Source organism: Ciona robusta, chromosome 5, assembly GCF_009617815.1.
Source record: "Ciona robusta chromosome 5, ASM961781v2".
In the NCBI taxonomy this organism is placed as follows: Eukaryota; Metazoa; Chordata; class Ascidiacea; order Phlebobranchia; family Cionidae; genus Ciona; species Ciona robusta.
In genome coordinates this window covers 5487293-5509015 of record NC_143239.1, presented here as the reverse complement: position 1 = coordinate 5509015, position 21723 = coordinate 5487293, and the positions used below count along the sequence as shown (strand labels likewise).

The 21723-nt window shown below is 36.1% G+C and overlaps 3 protein-coding genes across 5 annotated transcripts; 1 reads left to right on the top strand and 2 right to left on the bottom strand.

The window, feature by feature from the left end:
* Positions 1-524: 524 nt before the first annotated feature.
* Positions 525-7262, bottom strand: LOC149735937 (uncharacterized). 2 transcript variants are annotated; one of them, XM_089878003.1, is made up of 8 exons: positions 6973-7262; positions 6546-6672; positions 5929-6096; positions 5028-5285; positions 4574-4681; positions 4035-4139; positions 1544-3703; positions 525-1034 (listed from the first exon to the last, which is right to left on the bottom strand). In XM_089878003.1, the coding sequence occupies exons 1-8, from the start codon at positions 7020-7022 to the stop codon at positions 933-935; spliced, it is 3078 nt and encodes a 1025-aa protein (XP_089734129.1). In that variant the 5' UTR covers positions 7023-7262; the 3' UTR covers positions 525-932. The 2 variants fall into 2 exon arrangements, with proteins under 2 accessions (XP_089734129.1, XP_089734128.1); XM_089878002.1 differs by having other exon boundaries at positions 4565-4681; positions 6973-7247.
* A 1132-nt stretch (positions 7263-8394) lies between these two features.
* On the bottom strand, positions 8395-14911 carry LOC149735936 (uncharacterized). The gene is made up of 7 exons (XM_089878013.1): positions 14662-14911; positions 12646-12986; positions 12100-12179; positions 11442-11686; positions 10901-11084; positions 9801-10622; positions 8395-8969 (listed from the first exon to the last, which is right to left on the bottom strand). Exons 1-7 carry the CDS (start codon positions 14785-14787, stop codon positions 8914-8916), a joined length of 1854 nt encoding a protein of 617 aa, XP_089734139.1. The 5' UTR covers positions 14788-14911; the 3' UTR covers positions 8395-8913.
* Positions 14912-17637: 2726 nt separating this feature from the next.
* LOC149735935 (4-galactosyl-N-acetylglucosaminide 3-alpha-L-fucosyltransferase FUT6-like) lies at positions 17638-21118 on the top strand. 2 transcript variants are annotated; one of them, XM_089878028.1, is made up of 7 exons: positions 17638-17866; positions 18168-18264; positions 18464-18637; positions 19318-19434; positions 19712-19916; positions 20194-20369; positions 20637-21118. In XM_089878028.1, the coding sequence occupies exons 1-7, from the start codon at positions 17692-17694 to the stop codon at positions 21004-21006; spliced, it is 1314 nt and encodes a 437-aa protein (XP_089734154.1). In that variant the 5' UTR covers positions 17638-17691; the 3' UTR covers positions 21007-21118. The 2 variants fall into 2 exon arrangements, with proteins under 2 accessions (XP_089734154.1, XP_089734153.1); XM_089878027.1 differs by having other exon boundaries at positions 17641-17914.
* Positions 21119-21723: the final 605 nt, after the last annotated feature.

The following is a 21723-nucleotide window of genomic DNA, read 5'->3' as shown; positions in this document are numbered from 1 at the left end:
ATTTGCCGCCATCGCGTGGTATCGAATTGCTCTATAAAAGTGACATATTATAGGGGAGCAGAATTAGAATAGTATGTTTGCTTGGTATTGTTGCTAAAAAAATCCATTTTATTAGTAAAATTATAGTGTCCTATAAATTTAAAATTAGAGGTCAAATCGTGGCTTGGTGCGCTGCAGAAACATTTTAATGTAACAGACGGAGTATATTTTGTCACCAATTAACACCGGACCTCCATAACAAGCACATATCGCGATGATATTTATATTTCCGTTTTAATATTGATCTAGTATTTGTGGTGCTATCTGCATTATATATTCATTGACTCTTAGAATATTGATTGATGGGCAGATAGGCCTACATATACCTTGATGATAGTATTAAAAAACCCGTCGGGCAGTCATAAACTTTAGGGTAACAGCGTAAGCGTACTCTCGTTATAATGCTACTTTTAAATAAAAGCACTGCTTTGTATATATCACTTGCTAAAGAATGACAACAACACTAGTAATTTTAATAGTCCAAGTAAATCTAGAAGTAATTTATTAAACGCATACAGCTTGTAACCATAGACGTACATACAATCACCCACAATTCATTCGCAAACATTCTGACAGTGAACTACAAGTTCACCTACGTACTTTCTTATTCACACACCATAATTGGCCTCAAACCCGTTAAATATTCAATGATACAGTCTCAGTTTATGCTATTGGTTGCATAGCACAAAGATGCGAGCAGAAAATATGATTTGCACTCGATTAAATTCGCAGACTGTTGGTCGATTCGTTAATAGCACGTTCGTAGACATCTTCATTCCGTTAAGTTTGTTTAGCTTCATCTTTAGGGTTTCCATTTACAGCCATCTTCTCCCATTTTGTGTGTATCGCAGCAGGATCAAAGTACAGAATAGGAATTGATTGTATCCGGCCGGCTAAGAATTTTCTTCTTTTTTCCATCGGGAGGGAACCCGTCGGTTTTTCAGCGATGGTTTCTTAAAACGCGAGGTCAGTGCTGGAATAGTTGGTTCCGAGTTCTGTTTATAACAATGCGATGGCATTAAAGAACCACAGCCAACTCAATGCAAAAAAAGGTCCAATAATAAACTATGTAGGTTAGGATGAGAGGGGGTCTTTGTTGACAGTATGAGGAAGATGGGACACAATTTCATTCTATTTTCTCAACCCACTTAATGGTAAACAAAGAACATTCAATGAATAATGAAGCCTTATCCTTGCGACTCTCATAAACCTTTGTAAATTGTTTAAAACACGATATTTGGATATTGTGTAGTATAAAGGTGTCCCATCTACCCCCACCCTACTATAAATAAAGTTAGCCACATTTGTAGTGATTTATAAGTTGTAGAACCTCGGCATTTATAAGTTGTAGAAAAGTATTTATAGTAGTCCATGACATAGTTTATAAACATTCTAAAGATCAGAGAATATTTTTAAAAATAGTTAAAATAAGATTAGAAATAAAATGTGCAACAGTGTAACTAAAAAACTACCCTGTTACATTATAACTCAAGTCAAATCCCACCTCATTTACTGCAGGTGGCATACTTCTCCTTCTTTCAGCTTTATCGTCTTCGTTTCGGACCGAATTTTTGTTCGCCCAAAATCGTTCAATGTCCTTTATAACCGCTGGGTTGGCGGTTAGTGGTAAAGTCTCGGAACGAGAATAGCGTTTCGGTTTTGGCCGCAGCTTCTTGCACTTTTCGATGATCTGCTTAGTTTCCTCTTCTTTGCTCGCAGAGTTAACTTTAGCACCCGCAGATTTGTTTTGGTCAAGAGTCGTAACGGGAACAGTCGGTTCCGGAATTTCTTTCAGTATCTTTTGCTTCCATGTTGCACTTATAGCATTTTCCGATTTCTTCGTAGACGCATCTGACTTTGATCGTGGCGTTACCTTATGAAAAGCCGAAGTCGCCTTCGGGTCAGAGCGACAAGTCCAGTTGCTGCTTGGGCTCGAAACAAAGTCTGAATGCATGGATAAGTCAGTCATGCTCCGTCGGTATGTAGGCTTCGGTCGAATTGTTTTATTCGAGCTTCTAAAATTTTGCGATGATGCGTTAGGCGGCGCCCGCCGGAACGACACAAAAGAAGAGGCTGTTGGACTTTCACTACTATTCTCCCGACTCAACCCTTCTTTATCATCAAGTTCGTCTTCTCCGCTGTACCCATCTTCGAAAGTATTCAAGTTCCATTTTTTCCGGATCATTTTAGCGGAGCTCGGAGCTTGTACTTTCTTGGGCGGCTCCTTTAGCATTCTTACTTCGTTTTCCAGCAGTTTTTTTTCGAACTGTTTCACCACGGCTGGCTTCTTAGGGTTAAAATTTGACGCCTTAAACCGAGACAACACCGTTTTCATTTCTGTAGAGCTTCTTCGGTCCTCGTTACTCACTCGACTGTGACGACGAGACTTTCCCTTAGTTCTCGTGACGTCACTTTCGTCAGACGACGAACTAATCCCCACATTTGACTTTGATTTGGTTTCTTTTTTCGTGTAGTGTTTCAATCGTGTCTTTTTACTGCTCTTAGGGTTAGGGTTACTGTTGACTTGCTCTTTCGGTATTTTTGCTTCATCAGTTTTTGCGTCCCTGAAATTTAAGTGTTTCTTGAACCAAGTCTTTCCCATCTTCCCAAGTGAGTTTGTAGACTTATCTGTTACAGGCGCAGGTATCCCTGTCTTAAGAGCTGAACCATTTTGACGAGATACAAAATTCCCATCACGATCTTCTGCGACGTTCAGTGATTTTTCTAAAATAGCTTCGGATTTTGGTCTCTCCTCCGGGACGACAAGGAGGAGTGCTCCGGAAGCATCTTTCTCGATCGTCACCGCGGGTTTTGGAGCAACGGGAGGCGGAACAGACGTAGCATCCTCATCAATACTACTGAATCTAACCTTGAGAGGAGTAGTGACCCCAGAATCGGTGGTACGAACTGGAGATACAGATATAAGATCTACTGGTTGTGTGGAACTTGAACTGTCTGGGCTTCCTACGAGTGTACCACTGGAGTTCTCTTTGGTAAGCTTCAACTTAGTAGGCGACGAAGATTTGGTTGACTGCGTGTAATTGGGCCTTGGTGAAACGCTACTGCCTCTTTCAGGCTTTCCTCCGAAAAATAGCAACTGTTGATGCAGATTTGGAAGCTTTTTAGCGGGATTGGGCGAAAAGGATGTTACCGACGAATGAGTCGGCCTTCCGGCTACATAATGTTTTTCAACTTTGGCGAAAGAACGGTTTGACCCTGTCGTGCTAGTAGGAGTTGTGCGTGCTGGAGAAACTGAATGTTGCCGGTTTGAATTTGATTGGCGACCACGAGAATCAGGAGAGTTCGTTTTCGTCGGGCTAAGTGAGGAAGAACTGAAATGGCTTAAAGAGGAACGTCTCTGCATCGGTTCGACGGTTGCTGGTTCTTCGTTTGTTCTGGTACAAAATGATCTCGACCTCTTTCGCTTTTCGTTCGTTTCAGCAACGAAATCCGTAGCTTTTTGAGCCGAAACAAAGTTAGCAGCTTGCTGAGGGATATCAGCAGCCAACCGTGGCATGGTCGGATGTGCGACCAGGTCTGACGACAATGATGACGTATTTCGCGTCTCTACTTCCGGTGATGTGACGTCATTAGCACGGGGGCTGGTAGGTTCAATGTTAATGTTATCTAAGTCTTCGCTGATTTTCTCAATTTGCTTTAACGCCTGATAAAGTAACAAGAAAGGTTATGCATTAAAGACATTGAAACAATTTTATTAAAAAATAATAGAAAAATCATTGAAACAGAAGATATATGTTTCAACGCTTACAGTTATGACATTCTTACAAATTTGTTAGATTACTGGCATCCCCTTCTTACATGGGCAGCGGTTATATGGTCTGAAAGTATAGGGAGATGATCGTGGCTACGCCATTGTATGTTTTGAGATGCATTGGGAAAAAAAATTGAAACACCTAAAATATAGGACAGTGAAACATAAAAAAAACATTGAAACACTTGAATTATAAAATATTAAAACATAAATTTAAACTTACGGCATCCACAGTGTTGTGAAATTGTTCATAGTTACAAGTCTCGGTAGTAAGGTTTGCAGAGGCAGTTTTATCAGTGGTCAACACTGCTGGGATTCGTTTTGATTCCTGAAACAAAACGACTTCATCGAATAAAGGAAACTTCTTTTATTTTTGGTAATTTATTAATTATACTGAATGCAATAAGACAAAAAGCACATTGTACTTATTCATAGAATGGTATAGACTGAATAGTGTAGAATGGTATCTATAGAATATTACTTCTGTAGAATACTACCTATGAAGAAAATAAGACTACTGTAGAATAGTGCGTATGGGAATACAACTTATTGTGACTGTGAGAATAGACACATATATACCCTATAGGCCTATAAAGTAGACTAATCTATGATGTTCGCACTTATACTGGCTAAACAGACGGCTTCTTCTTGTAACTGTTGTCGAGTACCTACCTGTTTACTGTGCTACTACATACATGATACAAATATAGGTTTACAAAATACATTATCTAAAGCCTTATAAGGCGTACGCACCATGCTTACTTCTGGCTTCGTCGTCTCGAGGGAGGTCTGATGACGTCGATCGTCGCTACATGATGACGTCACATGGCTGCCGTGTAGTGGGAATGGCGTCATGTTTATTTCTTCAAGCTGTATGGAAGTTATTAATATAGACTAATGTTGAAGTGTTACATTCTCGCGACAGTAATTGCAACAAAAATATGGGTTTCAACACATGCAATGTAGGGTATGGTTTTCCGTTAGGAATAATAGTAGCGTGGGGTAAGATGGATAATATTTCATACTTTCCTAATTGTGTTTTTAACAACGCTCGTATATAGTGGCGGGGCTATGGTTATATTTCTGTAAATATTCTTTATAAAAGAATGAAAGCATGGGATCATCTTATCTTGCCCTACTATACTATGTATAAACGATTCAGTCCAATACTCAAAATTAATGTGAACGTGTATATAGAAAACTATACCATACATACGTATTGAATTTTCTCCAGCAGTTGTTGCTTTAGAGCCGACCATTTCTTCTCTTCGTCGTCGTGTTTTTTGATCAATTTTATCCTTTCTGATTCAAACTCTTTTTTTAACTTCGAGTTTTCGTCCTCAATTTCTGAGTTCATTTTTTTCATGAAGTTCAAATCACGATCACTAACTTCAAGTCTCCGTTTTAAAGAATCGACTTCAGACCGATTGCTTGGTTGTGGGTTTGTGGGCTTACGTTGGTTGCTTTTTTCAAGCTAAAAATAAATGTGTTTTTTTTTTAAATTGACATATTCTATATATTATGTAATTTTGCGTTTTCTGCAAAATTGTGTTGAATATTGGAAGAGACAGAAAACATAAAGAAAGATCGGGTTCTGTGTGAAGTATCTAGAACTTGGTACAGATTTGGCCCATTACCCCCTTTTATAGCGACGGGTGATTATTAATTAAGAATAAAACTTCATAATATTCTAAATGACAGGTCTTAAAAATACCCTTTGTTTAATTGTCGTAATTACGTCGTATTTACGACACAAACAATATTAGTTCTCATGGACAAAGAAAATGCTGAGCCAATGTATATTTGACCTGTAGTCATGTATATACCGTTATATACGCCTTGGGAATTGTTCTCGATCAAGCTGTTCAATACTACACTGCAGTTACGTCATCTTACTATAGTAGGGTACATGACGCTACGATCAAAACGAATTAAAATAGGATGATGCCAGCAGAACACTGGCAGTTAACTGGTGAATAACTTCTGTTCAGACTGTAACGTTTAATTATTCAGAATAAGCACAAATGTATTTTAGTTCAATTGTGGCAATATCGTAAAAAATTAGAATATTAAAAAAAAAAACATTTTGGATTAATTTAAAGTTAAACTCATCTTACTTCATGTATTAAATCCAAGAGGTTGGTCCTCTCTTCGTCCCATCCTCTTTTCTCCTCCTGGTGAATCTCACTCCCCTCCTTTCTCTTCCGCTCTTCCTCTTTCAATTCAATCCTTAATCCTTCCAGAACTTTCTTTAAATCCAACAGGATTTTCTTACTATCTGCCGCCTACAAACAAAATTACCCACAAAGTTACATAGCTGGTAAGTTGCCCTGCCTGAGTTACAGAGGGAAAATAAGTTACATTAATTATTTCATACATGGGAAACATATGCATGGTAAAAAATTAATATCAGAAATCCCGCGAAGGATTAATTATTTAGGACTTTAATTACTCTTGGGTATTTACCAATGTTATTAACGTTAAACGCCACGCTAGGTTATATGGCACGATGTCTATATACAATTCATTGATTGTTTTTGGCTGTGCTCCGTATAAGGCATCAAAATACTTATTTGTGAAACAGCGAATAATAAACTCCTAAATAATCTTTCAACGGCTCATCTGGTCTAAAAAAACGTAGTCTATTTCCGATGTTTGGTCTGCCATCCAGCAAGACTTCATCAGAGAATGTATAAACTCTTAAATTTTAGTAAAAAGGCACGTAGTTACTTACTACGGCGGCCTGCCGAAGTAGCTCTTCTTTCTCTGTTTTCCACTCCCGCTTTCTTAGAATATGTCTTTCTTTCAACTGTTCGAACATTTTGGCGATTTCTCGAGCAGTTCGTTTGCGGCCGCGCGACCTGCAAAGAAAATAAATCTAATCTAATCCTAATAAGTTAATAAGGTATATGAAATTTTTATTCCACCAAAAGTCTAAGCAGTAAATAATAAGCTCAAATAGCAAACTTTTAGTAAGGATAATGTAATAAGCGTTATCCGTTTAATAAAAGTGCTTAGCAAATTTGTATAGCCTGATACTGGCCACTGTAAATTGCCTATATGCGCTGTTTGATACTAAGCAGTGTTACTAAGATGCCGTAAAATAAGTTACTAAGGTGTCGTAAAATTAAATAACGAATATAAAGTAAAATTTCCACTACCTTGACCCTTCTCGGTCCTCAGATGCGCTACCATCTTGCTTGGTCTCCATGCTGTTAGTTCACATAAGACTTCATGAAACGGCGACGTTGCTCTGCCAGCTTAGAAGACGTATAGCTCAATTGACTGTAGGCTACCGTCACCGCTAACAGCAGCTGCTCGACTGTGATATCAGCTCGGCTGTCACATGACGAAAAACACCGTAACCCACATTGCCAGTCTAGTTTCCCCCGTATGGAATAGTAATGTGATGACGTTTTTAGTGCTGGCCGTCCGGCTGTGGGAATCTTCTTGTCAGAAAAAAAAACGACCCAAAAAGTCAATGGGCCAAAACAATCCAGCACGAAGCTCTTTAAAATCAATTTTGCTATTTCGCATTTTGGTAGTCCAAATCCAAGTGTGCAAGGGCAATGAATAATGTGGTATGCATTGTAAATTAATGTAGCGAACCATTGCAACGTTTTTTTAATACCTTTTTTTAAAAGGCTCATTCGCTTTATCCTCGCGTGGCTGGAAAACGGCAGTCTTTAAACACGGGTCTTCTTTTTTACACCTCGTGTCGGCTACGAGTTACCACGTATGTAACTTTGTGTGCGAGTTTTTATACTGATGCGGCTCATTGGTCGCTTTATCTGGTGTTGGGTGCTTCTTTGTGGGTGTCTTTGTTTAGTAGCACCAATCAAATTACAATAACATCACTGTTTGTTGAACAGCTTTGTTAGCATTAGTGTTATTGGTCCATCAGCGATTTCAATAGCTTCATACATCTCATGGGAGATCTACCTAATTAAACTAACGAACAAAGCAAGTACAAACAAACATTGAAACGTCATGCTTAGGACAACGAACCTTGCTCAACGAAACACGTGTAGACTCTTGCCACCTCACCTCACCGAAAGCTCTTGTGACAATTACTTGCAGTTTTTGAAAAGCTTTAATTCTTGACGAGATTTAGACTAGACTAGGTATATCCTATAATCCATTAGGAAATTTTCATTTTGCTCCATTATGGTCATGCGCACAGTGGGAAGTTACGTCGCATGCCATCTCGAAAACTTATCGCGGAATTTTTAGTTGACAATACTTAAACCAAACATTTTTTTGGCAGTTTGAAGTGAAAAACTGTAAAAATGTTCTTAGTGGCGATTACGTTCTATTATATACAGACATTATTTCTCTAACCCTAACAGAAAAACCTCCAAAACGGCTCGTAAACCTCTAGTGTTTGTTACACAGCTGTATTTGCAATAAAGTAAGCAATACTTGCTAGTTAAAATCTTATGCTGTTCTTGTTACCTTCTAAAAAAACTGCCTGGAAATTAACGTTTCGTTTTGATACTTGCTAAAACAGCATTAATGTTGTTGTAATCTTGGCTGGCACCTATCTATAGTTTTCTTATAAATTATCAGTAAAACACAAGTGATAACATCAGAACTGACTCATTTTCTATTGTTTTCGCTCCTTGGGTACAAAACGACTTTTTAACGAGCGGAGCAATCAAAAGCAGCGACCAAACGAATAAATAGCTAGCGAAAAATTCGAATTTGTTCATGGGCACACCGGGAACTAGTGAAGTCAGATGAAACTGCTATTTCTTTAGAAACAGCATTATCTGTATAGAAATGGCTGGTGATGAGACTAAAATAAACTTTTGTAAAACGAGCGATTGAATCATGCAAAACTGACACTGCACCAACGCGGTGCAAAAGTAAAGTTGCGCAGCCTCAACCACCTATGGTTGTGGGACCATCTTGCGCCACCATGATTTAATTGAAACCAGACTTAACACACACGGTACTGTGCTATTGAAACTAATGCGTATGACATCATGTGTGCAGACACACAATAACAGTGCTACTAGTCATTCGTTATAAATTGTTTGTGCATAGATCCTCGTTGCCTCATAGGTGCCAATCGAGGTTTCAAGGTGAAATAAATAGATTCAAATTCCTCCTAAATTCTCATACTTAGTACCATTCTTTATACATTTCTCCCACTCTGAAAAACAAGGGAACACCGGGTCAAAATCTTTTTGATATTCTTACTGTTTTATGCACTAAACACAACTTGTTTTATCTTATAGGCGAGCGCAACAGGTCAATGACAGTCTTTATAATACGGGTGTTCTGTTTCATACATCTTATGCCTGTTAGCTCACTTATAAGTTACCACATATGTAACATTGTGGCAATTTTTGGTAATTATTATGTTTTCAATTTGGTGTATGTCTAATAATTTAGACAACCCATGACTCATGAGGTACCACTGGGTTAGATCAAATTTTATATAATAAAATTTATTAAAGAAGTAACCTGTTTTATAAATTTCAAACCGAAATATCAACAGTCTTCCCGATAAATCTTTTAAACACATCAAAAAGCTAGTTTTATTGTCAAAAAGCAATTAGCACCCATGTGTAGTGTTTACATACACAGAGGACACAACCGTATCAGCTTATCAATATGCATTTACTTGCTATTAATAATTAATTATTGAACCTACCACTGGTATTTAACAAGGTTGTAAGTTTAATGACTTAGGTTTTGTACACAATGTATGTATGTCGTAAATGAAAGAATGCAAAATCTACGAAATTTTAACTAGATTCAAGCATTCATTTAACAATAAATTTTTTAACACTTTTTAAAGGTATCTGCATTAGCAATTACAATTACCGAATTTAAACATTTCTGTTTGCTTTTTAATTTTCTAAAATTGTAACTTTGGCAAAAACTTTCCAAAACAAAAAACAAACATTCCCACAAAAGTTATTGTGTAGTAAAAATCTACCTTTAAAACAGATACCAAAAAACTTAAAACAAAACTCACCTTGCTGGAAGAAAGCTACAGCTTGGTGCAAATCAAAGTTTCCTGCATCGTCCAACTGTTTAACCAAATCCAGCTTTGAACCTTGAACTAGCGGAACCGTGTCCACTATTTGTTGCTTACCCTCCAGCATTATCGTCTTGCAACCATCTTGCACTGGGCCGAAACCGAAACAAAATTCTTCTTGGGAAAAAGTTAAAGTGTTCTGGTTTTCGTCCACCTCCTGGAAGAAAATGTCTTTGTGTTCTTTTACTGGGGCGTCACCTAAGTCACTGATGCATGGGAGTTCAAATGGTGGTATTTCATTCATCTCATCACTGTCTGGCATGAAATTAAGTCCCCACTCATTGTGGAGGATGCTACCGACTTCTGCAGACAGAATAGGGTCCTCATTAGAGTCTGGAGGACCTGTAGCACCATCATCAGGATTCAACTCTTCTTTCACGGCATTTTCTTTAACCGCACCCACACCGTTTTTAAGAGCGTTGATAAAATCGTCCTCATAAAGTTTTTCAGCACCAAAAATTGGAGGAAAGTCATCCGGAAGAGCAGGTTTCATCTGCTCAATTACATCGGAGCCTCCAGAGGCAGTATCCGGAGCAAGATCATTTATCCCTGGCGTGGACTGTCCAGTGGTATAGGAAGAGCATTCTTCACTACTGCTTGCTAAACTGTTCCCCTTGCTGTCAAGGTTAGTTTTCCCTTTACGAGAATAGGGCATGAAGGGGATGCCTATGTTATGCTGCCACAGCAGTGGGTCATCAGATACCGGTTCCAGATCATAATCTTCCCGTTGCTCAGTAGGCAAGGAGTCATGAAGATGATCTGCAAAGAAAAGTCATAAAAATACAACAAAATATTGAAAACAAGGATCAAGTGCTAGAAAGTTGGTTTCAAGACAAAAATTAAGCCCACCCAGTCTTATTCCATGCAAATTCGATATATATTGCCTAAAACGACATCATCAGTCTACTTGAATGAAGCAATAAAATATATTGAAAAATGTTACATGTATAACTGATTTAAAAAAATATATATTGTCCTTGCATTTTAAAAATACGCAAAATCGTAACTAATAAAGAGTGTTTTAATAAGTTACATACTCTTGTTTTCGTTTTGCTCCTTCATCTGTTTAGCCTCTTGCTCTTTTGTGTCCTCCATGTTCATCTTCTTTGTCTTCTTCTTCCTCTTCTTCTGGACTTTCTCTTTCACTGAAGTCTTTTGCTTCTTCTCTGGTTTATCATCAAATTCCTCAGCAATCTTGGCCACCACCTCATCTGTAAGCAGCTGGGGGCAAGGGAGAAGTTTTAAATAAACTTTATTTTGCAAAAAAGTTTAAAACCCATATATTTTATTCAAGAAGGGTAAGTCCTTGTTGGGGACCTAAGATTTAGGCTACATTTGGCCGATTACCCTCACACAGCAAGTTTTATGTACGTTATTCATGCGGCCAGTGTGACGAACGAGCAGAGCCACAGTATACAGAGTTTAACACATTAATTAATGAGGTTTTTTTTGTTTTACAACAATTGTATTTTTGGAATGTCACTGCAGATTCCATGTAAAATTTAAAAAATGTTTTGCATATCAGCATAATTACGTAACCATCTGACACAAAATTGTTTAACTCTTTTCTGTACAAACCTTTTTGGCCTCCTTTTGCTGTTCGATGTCTTCTGGCTTGTCGGTTGTTTTGGTGGAAGTTGTTTTTTTCTGCCGTGTTTGATTCTGTTCTACTCGTTTATTCTCCTTGTTCATTAATTTCTTGGTTTTGGACACAGGGGTTTCTTCACGAGAAATACTAGCAGCAGCTTGAGGTTCTTCTTTGTTTTTTTGTTCTTTCAGCTTTTTACGACGAAGGCTACGGCTGCTCTTACCAGAGGCTCCTTCTGTAAACAGAATATTCAAAAATAAACAAACCAGACAAGCATTGGCATTGCTAAAGACTGGGAATCTAGTGCTACAAAAATCTGGTCTAATCAATGGTATAATAAAATATATTTTTCACCTAAATGGCATCATCAGTCTCTTAGTCATATAAAACCTTATTAACCAATTATAAAACCAATCAATTCATATTTTACAGAAATTCTCAATTAACAAGGCTTTTTCATATTAATGCCAACAAATTAATATAGTAAGTTCTGTAACAGTATAAATACATATCAGAAAAGGTCTGTTCAGATAGTTTAATGCAAGAATACTTTACAAAACAACAATGGACTAATTACAAAACTTATTAAAAAGTTTCATCACTCTCCATTCCGCAGCGCCCATAAAGGATCAATAAAATAAAACACACCTGGATTTGATTTACCCTTTGAACTTTTGGATTCATCATTTGAACACGGGCTTGACTCCCTTTGTTTCGACGATTTCTTTCTGCATAAGTTTTGAAATAATTCAATACTAAAAGATAAAATATTACTATTTTTTACTGTTTTAGGCTTTTTTTGCAGAGACATTTAAGTGAGATATATTTCTGTTATACAGCAATTGGTTGGACTTGATTTTTGCATGTTAGGTATTTCATAGCACTAGATTCTTACAATACTAAAGGTTAAGATTTACAAACTGTATACAAACGAACATTGTGACATAAGAGCAATATAATATTGTAACAAATAACAACAAAAAATAACAATTAACATATGCAATGAGCATAAGCTACTTAGCCAAACAGATGTTTTCGCAGGACTATCAACAAATAGCTAAATCATTGATTGCGTATATAGGTCTTATTTTATTGGGATAGTAGAGTACACCGTACACGTTTGCTAAATCAGTATACTGAGTCCAGCCACCTTAGATTATAAGCAGGAAACAGTTTCCACGTGTTTATAATTACCTCATGGCTCCCAGTTCAATTGAGTTTTCGTTTTCAAACTTTTCGATGACAGGATTAGCGAGTTTCTTTCTTGCATCAATTTCCATCGAAGTCTTGGTCAGTGGAAACGAGATTCCAACATCCACGGACTTTCCTACCTCCACAACTACATCCTGACAGCAGGATTTACTCCTGATGCGGGTCGCATCATCTTCTTTGCTCTGTGTCTTCAACGACGATGCCATGTCTGCAGTGAGTCGCAGAGCGGCGGGTATTTTTGCTTCTAACCAACGTACTTTGATAGCTAAAGTCTGGGGTTTAAGTTCAGAAAGTTCACGAGCTTTCTCCAGCGCATGATCCGCCTTGGAAAACAAAAAAATTAATAAAATAACAGCCTGTATATGAACTATGTTTATAAGCAGCATGTAAGGACTTCTTGGGGTCATATGCGCCAAACCTCGGGTGGCAGAGCAGGCAGACTATCTTGGGAATATTTCCACTAAATTAACCAGTAAATCAAGAAGCAATAAGTTAGATTTGACAGAAATGCACATCTAACTATTCCTGCCCCCTTGCATTCAAAAAAATTGGCACCTATGCCTGAAGTAGTATATCACCCCAATTTTTAAAAGGCGTGACTGGCAATTTTACACCTTAATACAGTTTTTACATAGCTGTTAAGTGTTTAACAATGGTATCCTAGACTAAATACTAAAACAAAAACCAAGACACGTATTCCTATGTTTATATTAAAACTGACCAGAAAACCTTTGTTTTTTCCATTTTAATAATATTGTAGAACAATATTATTTAAATATACCTGATTAGATCATAGGTAGTACATAGGGATGCACATTACAGAATAATTAGGTATTCTAGGATATCCTAGAATACTTTATTTCGAATCTAGAATTCCGAATCTAGAATTTCGAATCTTTTTACATTTATAGGAAAAAATATTTTTACCCACATAAGTCAGTTTATTGAGTCTTTCATAATAGCCTCGTTTGATAATCAGTTGTAAAATGATCAAAAATTGTACTATTGGGTAGTTTTTGCCCCATGAAACGTATAGCAGGCTATGAAAAGACGTTGCAAAACGTTTACTCTCGAAAGTCCCACAAACACAAAAATATTTTTTTTTCAAAAATATTAAGTTTTAAAAATTGTTAATATAGTGTATGAGATGACGCGTGATGACGTCATTAAACAGAATACCGAATCCCGTAATTAGATTCGAATACAAAAGGATTCGAATCTATAAGATTCGAAATTCTGTAATGTGCATCCCTAGTAGTACAATGACAATACCAAGAAACTATTACAAATAACAACCAATATTATATATGTTTATATTAAAGTTGAAATTTATAGTATGGAATTTGATTTCATATAGTATGGTCCTAATTTTAGATTTTACTATTTATATCATATGTGATATCTATAAAAAAATAGTGAAAAACTGGGCCATTTAAATCGCAAGGCCCAAATCTTGTCTAGATGTTACTTTATATTAGTCCAATCATTTTTGGTTTTGCTCATGCTAATTTTTAACTTATTCAGTATTTACATTTTCCAACTGTCTCACTAAAAACTCTGTCTTTGGAAAGGTTTAAATTACATGCACAATGCCTGCAAAAACATTGACACAGACTAATGCTCAAGTAATAAATATCAACCTGCTATGCTGTGTAGTAGAATAGCCTAGTTATGTACTTTATCAAAAACACATATAATCTTTTAATATTGCGTAATTGGCATTATACTGTTGCAATCAAAATGGAATTTCTGATTTAACTAAGATTAAGTGTTTCTATCTTTTAAATCTTTACATAATCATCTTCATACAAGAATCTTTTAGTGCCGATAAGTAAGCAAATTAATGACAGTATAACTTTATAACAAAAAAAAGTCCTATCTTAACCGATCATAACGGTTACCAAAAAAAACATGATAAAATAAACATAATAAAACACATTAAATATATTTAGATGTGTTTTTTATGTTAAAAGTTAAATCTATATAAATTAAATTTACCTGATCCTTACTGCATCTTTTAACAATTAAATCATAGAGATCTGCAAAGTCATCACCTACAGAACAAGCTTTTGCGAGAATTGCTGAGTAATATGAAACAAGGAGGCCCTCCTCACTACAGGACATGAGTTTTTAAAGTTGCAACATTATAAACTAATTCAACTTAAAAATTGGAGGTGATTTGAAGTGCATAACTAAATCAAGTTAACTGTACATATAGGTTTCTAGAAAATATTTAGATTTAATATGTATATATATAACTATAATGGTAAAAACATATTTTATTTTTCAAAATTAGCGAAGGTCATGTTATTTAAAGAACAAAAAGAAGGGAACAGAAAAACAACAGTTGTTAAGATACACATGGATAAAAAGTAAAACTGTCAATTGGAAAGCTTGGCTGCTGCAGCAATTAAACTGAATAAGTATTTTTTAATATATTGGTATTATAGAGATAAGCTACATCAGATGTAGACTTAGGTGAAGAATCTTTCGTTATAGATTGCGCAATTTGTTTGGGTTTTTATTGGATGATTCTATACTGGTACTAAGACAAATTTGTACCGGGAAAAAACAGATATATACATATATATATATATATAAATAAAATAATCTAGCTAGATACAAAGTGTGATGATTTAAGTGTAACTAAAAGACATTAAAATAGGTTCACTAGTATGGAATGTGTGTTAACACCATTGAAACAAAACATTTTAACAGATTTTGTTGTGTCATTATTAATTTGTTTTTAATAAGACTGTACATTTTTTTTAGTAACAATCTCAGATACTGTGGTGATAAAATACACAATGAATACTTTATCCACAATTATCATGTAATTGTAAACAGTAAATAATACTAAATTACTCTGTAAGCCAATAGCCTGGGGCAGCAATGATTTTATTAGAACTGAACAACTATTTTTATTTGACAGTGTTTACATCTCTAACAACATATAAACCATTCTTAATTACTTTATGTGTACACACTACAAGTAAACGGAAAACATTAACAGAATATGACACTATTTCAACGCGCGGCGCTTATCTTATAGCAAACGCAAAATATTTTACGCCAAAAAAATACGTTTTGAGCGTTTTTTTAATCTGCTATAATTTTTGCGTATGCGCTTTTGCCATTTGTTTAACATGTAGAAAACTCGAGAACGTTTTAAAAACCACGACACCTAACTACCATGGCAGTCACGAAAAGCAAGACACCGGACAACAAGAATTTCGCTGTATCATCACACGCTTTATGCCGATGGTCAACAGAATACAATAACGCCCGATGGTTAAGAAACCTCGGCGACATTTTCGGTCTCAATTCGTTATCCAATACACGGAGACCGAAAAAGCAGAGCCATGACTCTGCTCAAAAGCAGAGCCATAGAAATACCGAGTAGTCCAACCCATTGTTACGTAAAACACAAATTGAATGGCAATTTGGGTCCAAAATAACACAGTAGGTATAGGGAAAATGTATGTTTTTCGGTAAATTACAGAAAAACTTGGGCCTAAAAACAAATTTAAAGGTTGAAAAATGTAAATAACATGTTTTATTTGTTTTCTGTGTCAAAAAAAGTCAAAAATTAGAATTACAAGCGGTTGATTTGCGACATTTTAGTCATGTAATGCAGCTAAATTTATACATTTTTTTTAAAAAATGTTTGGTAAGGTAAATAGAAGCTGTTTTACACCTTCCCACAATAGGAAAACACAAACAAAACTTAACAAGTTCGTTTAAACCCTTTGTCAAACCACTTTCGCTCTATTTTGGACACACATAGACGGCAGTTGGACTACTCGGTGTTTATACGACTCTGCTCAAAAGTATATTGTATTTATTTTCATATAATATAATTTAGCTCGACATATTATTTATTCTTTTCTAGCAGAATATTTTTAACGCATCTACAACTAAACTGTTGCAGTTGAACTTGGTAATAATTTCGCCTACTCAATTTTATCATATGCTTTCTGTAAACGATATGGCATATTTACAGTCTTGTGTCTTTCGTAAGTAGCTATGCTACTTCTTAGCAATGCTACTCAAACGACAATATATAATAGCCACTCTTCTGCACTCTGTAATTTGTACATTCGTTCTTTTAAACATGTTATAGTGCATTATTGCTTGCTTGCATTATTGCTTGCTTGAAAGTAAAGGCTATAATTTAAGCAGTTTTTAGGCATTTGACCATGATACAACGCATACATTCGGTTCTTCGTGTGCTGTATATAGTGTATACTCTATAACATAATAGTGTGAAAGAACAAGACAAGCTGGTATATACATACCAGGTTGGGGTAAAATAGTATATGTTTCCATTCTCTTTTATCGTTTCCATTACATATATATAACCGTATTCACACGACTCGAGAGAATGGACGAGAGAATTAAATGAAAACATGTGGCATCTTTCACCTACCTATTTATATCCACATATACCAGTTATAATTAAACTGATTACGTTGGTTACGATGAATGGAGCAAATGATATTCACCAATCACCGAACTAACGAATCGCGTATAAAAATGACTAGGATGTGACGACTAGGAAGCGGTGATTTTAGTTAACGGTTGTGATACCGAACAATTAAGCACATATAAAATGGACAGGCGAATTTTAAAAACGCCAAAGGCAAAATGGTTGGTCGTCGTGCAGGCTTTTCTTCAAACAGAGCAAAAGTTTCAAGAAATAAAATGTTAAATTTTAACCTAATAAATCTACCAGCAGTATAGTTACTTATGGTGAAAGTAATGATTCCAGAGCTATAAACAGAACACGAAAGTTATTTGCTTAGTATAAAGGCGTACAGATTAAAACTAATAACCACTATGATATAGACTGATGTTTCGGTATACGAAACAAACAGGGCAGAGCGTGAGATCAGTTCCAGGCTTACAGCACATTAAAGAAGTGTTAAAAGAATAGTATGTACACGTTTATGGTGCGCAAACAGACTAGAAATTGTAATAGCTTTTACTTTAATACTATACTGGTCGCAGACTAGATACTGCTGTATAATGGTCAGCTATAGGTGTCAAATCGGGCATGTTTTACGTAAAGTTAAAACTGTAATCGTTCTTTCTGTGTTTGGAATGGCGGTGGTGGTACTGATTGGTTTAAGTCAACACGACGGAGCATTGAGACACTTTACTGCAAGTCAAACATTAAGAACCATTCCGCCTTATACAGAAGGCAAGTTCACGAAACCGTTGGTTGGAAATGTGAAAATTAATTTTCAAGGCGAGTTGCTCCTTACCTACTATATATAGTACCATAGGGTGAAGGGGACCGTTACGATCTAATTTCTATATTTTGTAATCGTGTTTTAAAAGATTAACAACGTTCTTATAGAGTTCGTATAATTATTTTTTGTTTACTACCAAATAGGACGAGAAAAATAATGAAAGCATATCCCATCTTAACCCACCCTACTATATGAAACTTCATCAAATCGAAACTCAGTGAAATAATGTTTGTAATTACTAAATTTCAGAGTACGCCATATTTTCAGCTCCGGTAGTTAATGCTGAATATAAACACCGCATTTTCACAGAAGGTGAAACGATCACAACAAATTCTGAAGAGGCTGGGTAAATTAGTTTAATTGTAGTTCAATTAATTTGGTGTAATGCTTATCGTATAGCTTATAGAGTTGGTAGTATGGCAGGGCTTACTAATGGTTCGCTTTACAACGCATGCTATAGTAGTGTTTGTTTAAAGTAGACTTTTACGACTATGACGAAACTTTAATCGACGTTTATGTTGATTCATATGTTTATGTGTTGGCAGTCGTCCACGGCTAATATTAATTTGGAACACGCCGGCTTCAGTACAATCTCCATTCCCCATGCCTGAGAAATGTGGGCTGTGTGATATTACCACAAACCGCACGCTGGCAACAGAGAGCGATGCAATCGTAATTCATTATCGGAACACAAACATTTTGCCAGACCCCAAAACCAGGTATATTTGTAGCATGATATAAAGTGGACTGTACGTTAGTATTACATTTGTACATGCCGGCAAAACGTTAAATTTTAGCATCCAGAAGATGCATGCAGTTCTGTGACAAAAACATAAAAATGTAACTATTTATCTATGCGTGACGGGACAACAACAATAGTTATAACATAGTTTCATACAACCTCCTACGAGTTACAACGTATATAACTTTATGGGTTATTATTTTCTAACGTATGGCTGAAAATTTAGACGACTAATAATTGACCTTTAGGTTTGAGCAGTTAGTCAAGTGTCCAGTAACACACAAGTACAAAGGTGGTATAAATAATCAAGTCTCAACTAAATAACCTTTAGGCTTGTGGTGGGCTCCATATAACCACTGTACCAGCACGATTACGACAAGGCCACCTGTAGAAGCTGTAAAGTCTCAATAACGACCAGTTTTCTGTTACATAGTGGGTTGGGGTTAGATGGGACATGTTTTCTTTTTTTTCCGTCCCATTTGGTAGTAAACAAGAACATTTAAAGTAAACAAGAACATTTAAAGAATTATAAACCGTATTCTCACGACTCCCGCATAACTTTTTAACTTTTTAAAACATCACGATCAGAATATTTGGATAATTTGTGCTAAAGGTGACCCGTCTTTAACCACCCTACTACTAGTTTAAATTCTACAGGCGGTCTGACCAACTTTATGTTTGGCTATGTCGAGAATCTCCTTGGACAACGAAACACAAGTATAAACTGGACTTGACGAAGTTTGACAACTATTTCAATTCAACGATGACGTACAAGTAATCACAGTTATTGATATTCAGTATAGGCATGATGGAGCGATCGCTAATTAGGGATACTGTAAAGTAAAGCAAATTAAACGTTAATTACGTAGGTGTGTCCAATGCTTATATATTAACATAAACCACCTTGTACGAAAATCAAGAGTCTATGTATAGTCTATATGAGCCCTTGTTTTTGTCAGCTGCAATCATATATAATGTGTTTTTTTTTGAAATTATAATATTACGTCATCGTCATGGCGTATTAAATTCTAATACATTTTCCAACTCGCAGAACGTCGTCAGAGTTTTCTCACCCTTACGTTGAGATTTTACATCGGGAAACTAATTCAAAGGCCGGTTATTATGTCCCTATGCTTGTACAAGATGTGAACGAAGTGTTGTTACGCAAGAAATACCTTGTGGCGTGGGTGGTTAGTAATTGTGTCGACACCGCTGGAGCCAGAAGACGTTTCAAGCTTGCCCAAAACCTGATAAACGTAAATATATATATAGATTGTAGCCTATATACTGTGGGGTAAAATGGTTATCGTTAGCACATAATACCCAATGTCCTATAACAATGTTTTTAATAATAAACAACGCTATTTTAGAGACGTAAGAACGCGTTTATATATTTCTGTAAATATTCTGTGTTTACTACCAATTGAGGCGATAGAATAGAACAAAAACGTGTACCATCTTACCCCAACTTACTATATTCACGATTTGGGATATTTTTGTAACACACACCTATTCACCATAGCATTTAAACAGGCTGGTCTACAGCTGCATCGTTTTGGGCGTTGCTTCCCTGGCTCTTATAGCCCAGAAAGTCGGAATCCACAAATGTTTGAAATGCTCAGCCAATACAAGTTCTATCTAGCTTTCGAAAACACGTACCACTGTAAAGAGTATGTAACGGAAAAATTTTGGAAGAACGGAATATACAGGTATGGTCTTATCATTTTGAGGCCTTTACGGTGCACATCCGACCATTTGGATGCTTTCTGGTTCCAGACATTTAATATTAAACCACAGTATACGTTAAAAGGATGGTATACTATGATTAAACCATAGTATACTGAAGTGATACTATGATTAAACACTGTTCTTAGTTTAATACTTTTTAGTTTAAGAAGTCGAATGGTTAAATTTTTGCTTTGTCCAGCCATGTATTATATTCAATATATAGCGTTGCTAAAATTATATTTTAACAGCGGTGCGGTGCCTATAGTATGGGGTCCTTCAAAAGAAACCATTCGTCGTATTGCTCCACCTAACTCTTACATTCACGTTGAGGATTTTCAATCATTGGATGGTTTAGTTAAATACATAAACTACCTCGACCACAACGATACCGCATATGCTGAGTATTTTAAATGGCGAAGGGGTATGAACCATGGACAAACCAACAGCGACCCTTCTTTGAAAGCGCTTGAAAAATCGCAAATGTATGGTTACTGTAGTCTGTGCAACGCCTTAAATTCAGGCAGGTCACGTCGATCAAGTTATATTCCATCTCTTGACACACTGTGGTATGAGAATGAGAAGTCATCATGTTATGCTCCTGCAGACGATTCGTGGTAATAACGCATTCTATCGTTTGTTATATATACTATTTCATTAACACGTGCAGGTGTCATATACTTATCGTACAGGTATTTTTACTTCAAAATAAAGTTTTAATACAAACACATTACTATACCAGTGAAGATAGTAATTTCAGATTAATTTTGACACACAGCAAGCTGTTGGACTATATTATGTTATGCATTACCTGTTTTACATTAAAGCGTCGACATATTTTAGTTTTTAGCCAAGATTTTGTTTATTTAATCATTGCCGTTATTCTTGCGTCAATGCGTTTTACGTTTCGTTCGTGAAAGAACCCCCAGTCTTCATCGCTATATAAGTCGCATAGGTGCATGCAAGCACGTGCAAACATATATAAGTTTTACTCGTTTGTAAATCAGTAACACAATACAATGCTGATGTGGGTATCTGTTGGGTCAATTGAGGACACAACTAGTTTAGCGGTTGCGAGCAAAGTGATTTAAATGTGGTAAGTTATATAGAATCTAAGTCCCTATATATAGCCAGTTCGAACATGTATTCACAAGTGGCCATATCGACGTCATAAATGCTAAGGACACGTGTCTTTCGAAGTAGTCGCGATTCCACAAATAACATAGGTTTACTATATATGTATATACTGAGTAAGAGGTTACTAAAATTATGTACTGTATTCGCGATATACCATTATAGGCCTACCCAATGCAATAAAAGAACAACGCTGGAAAGTTC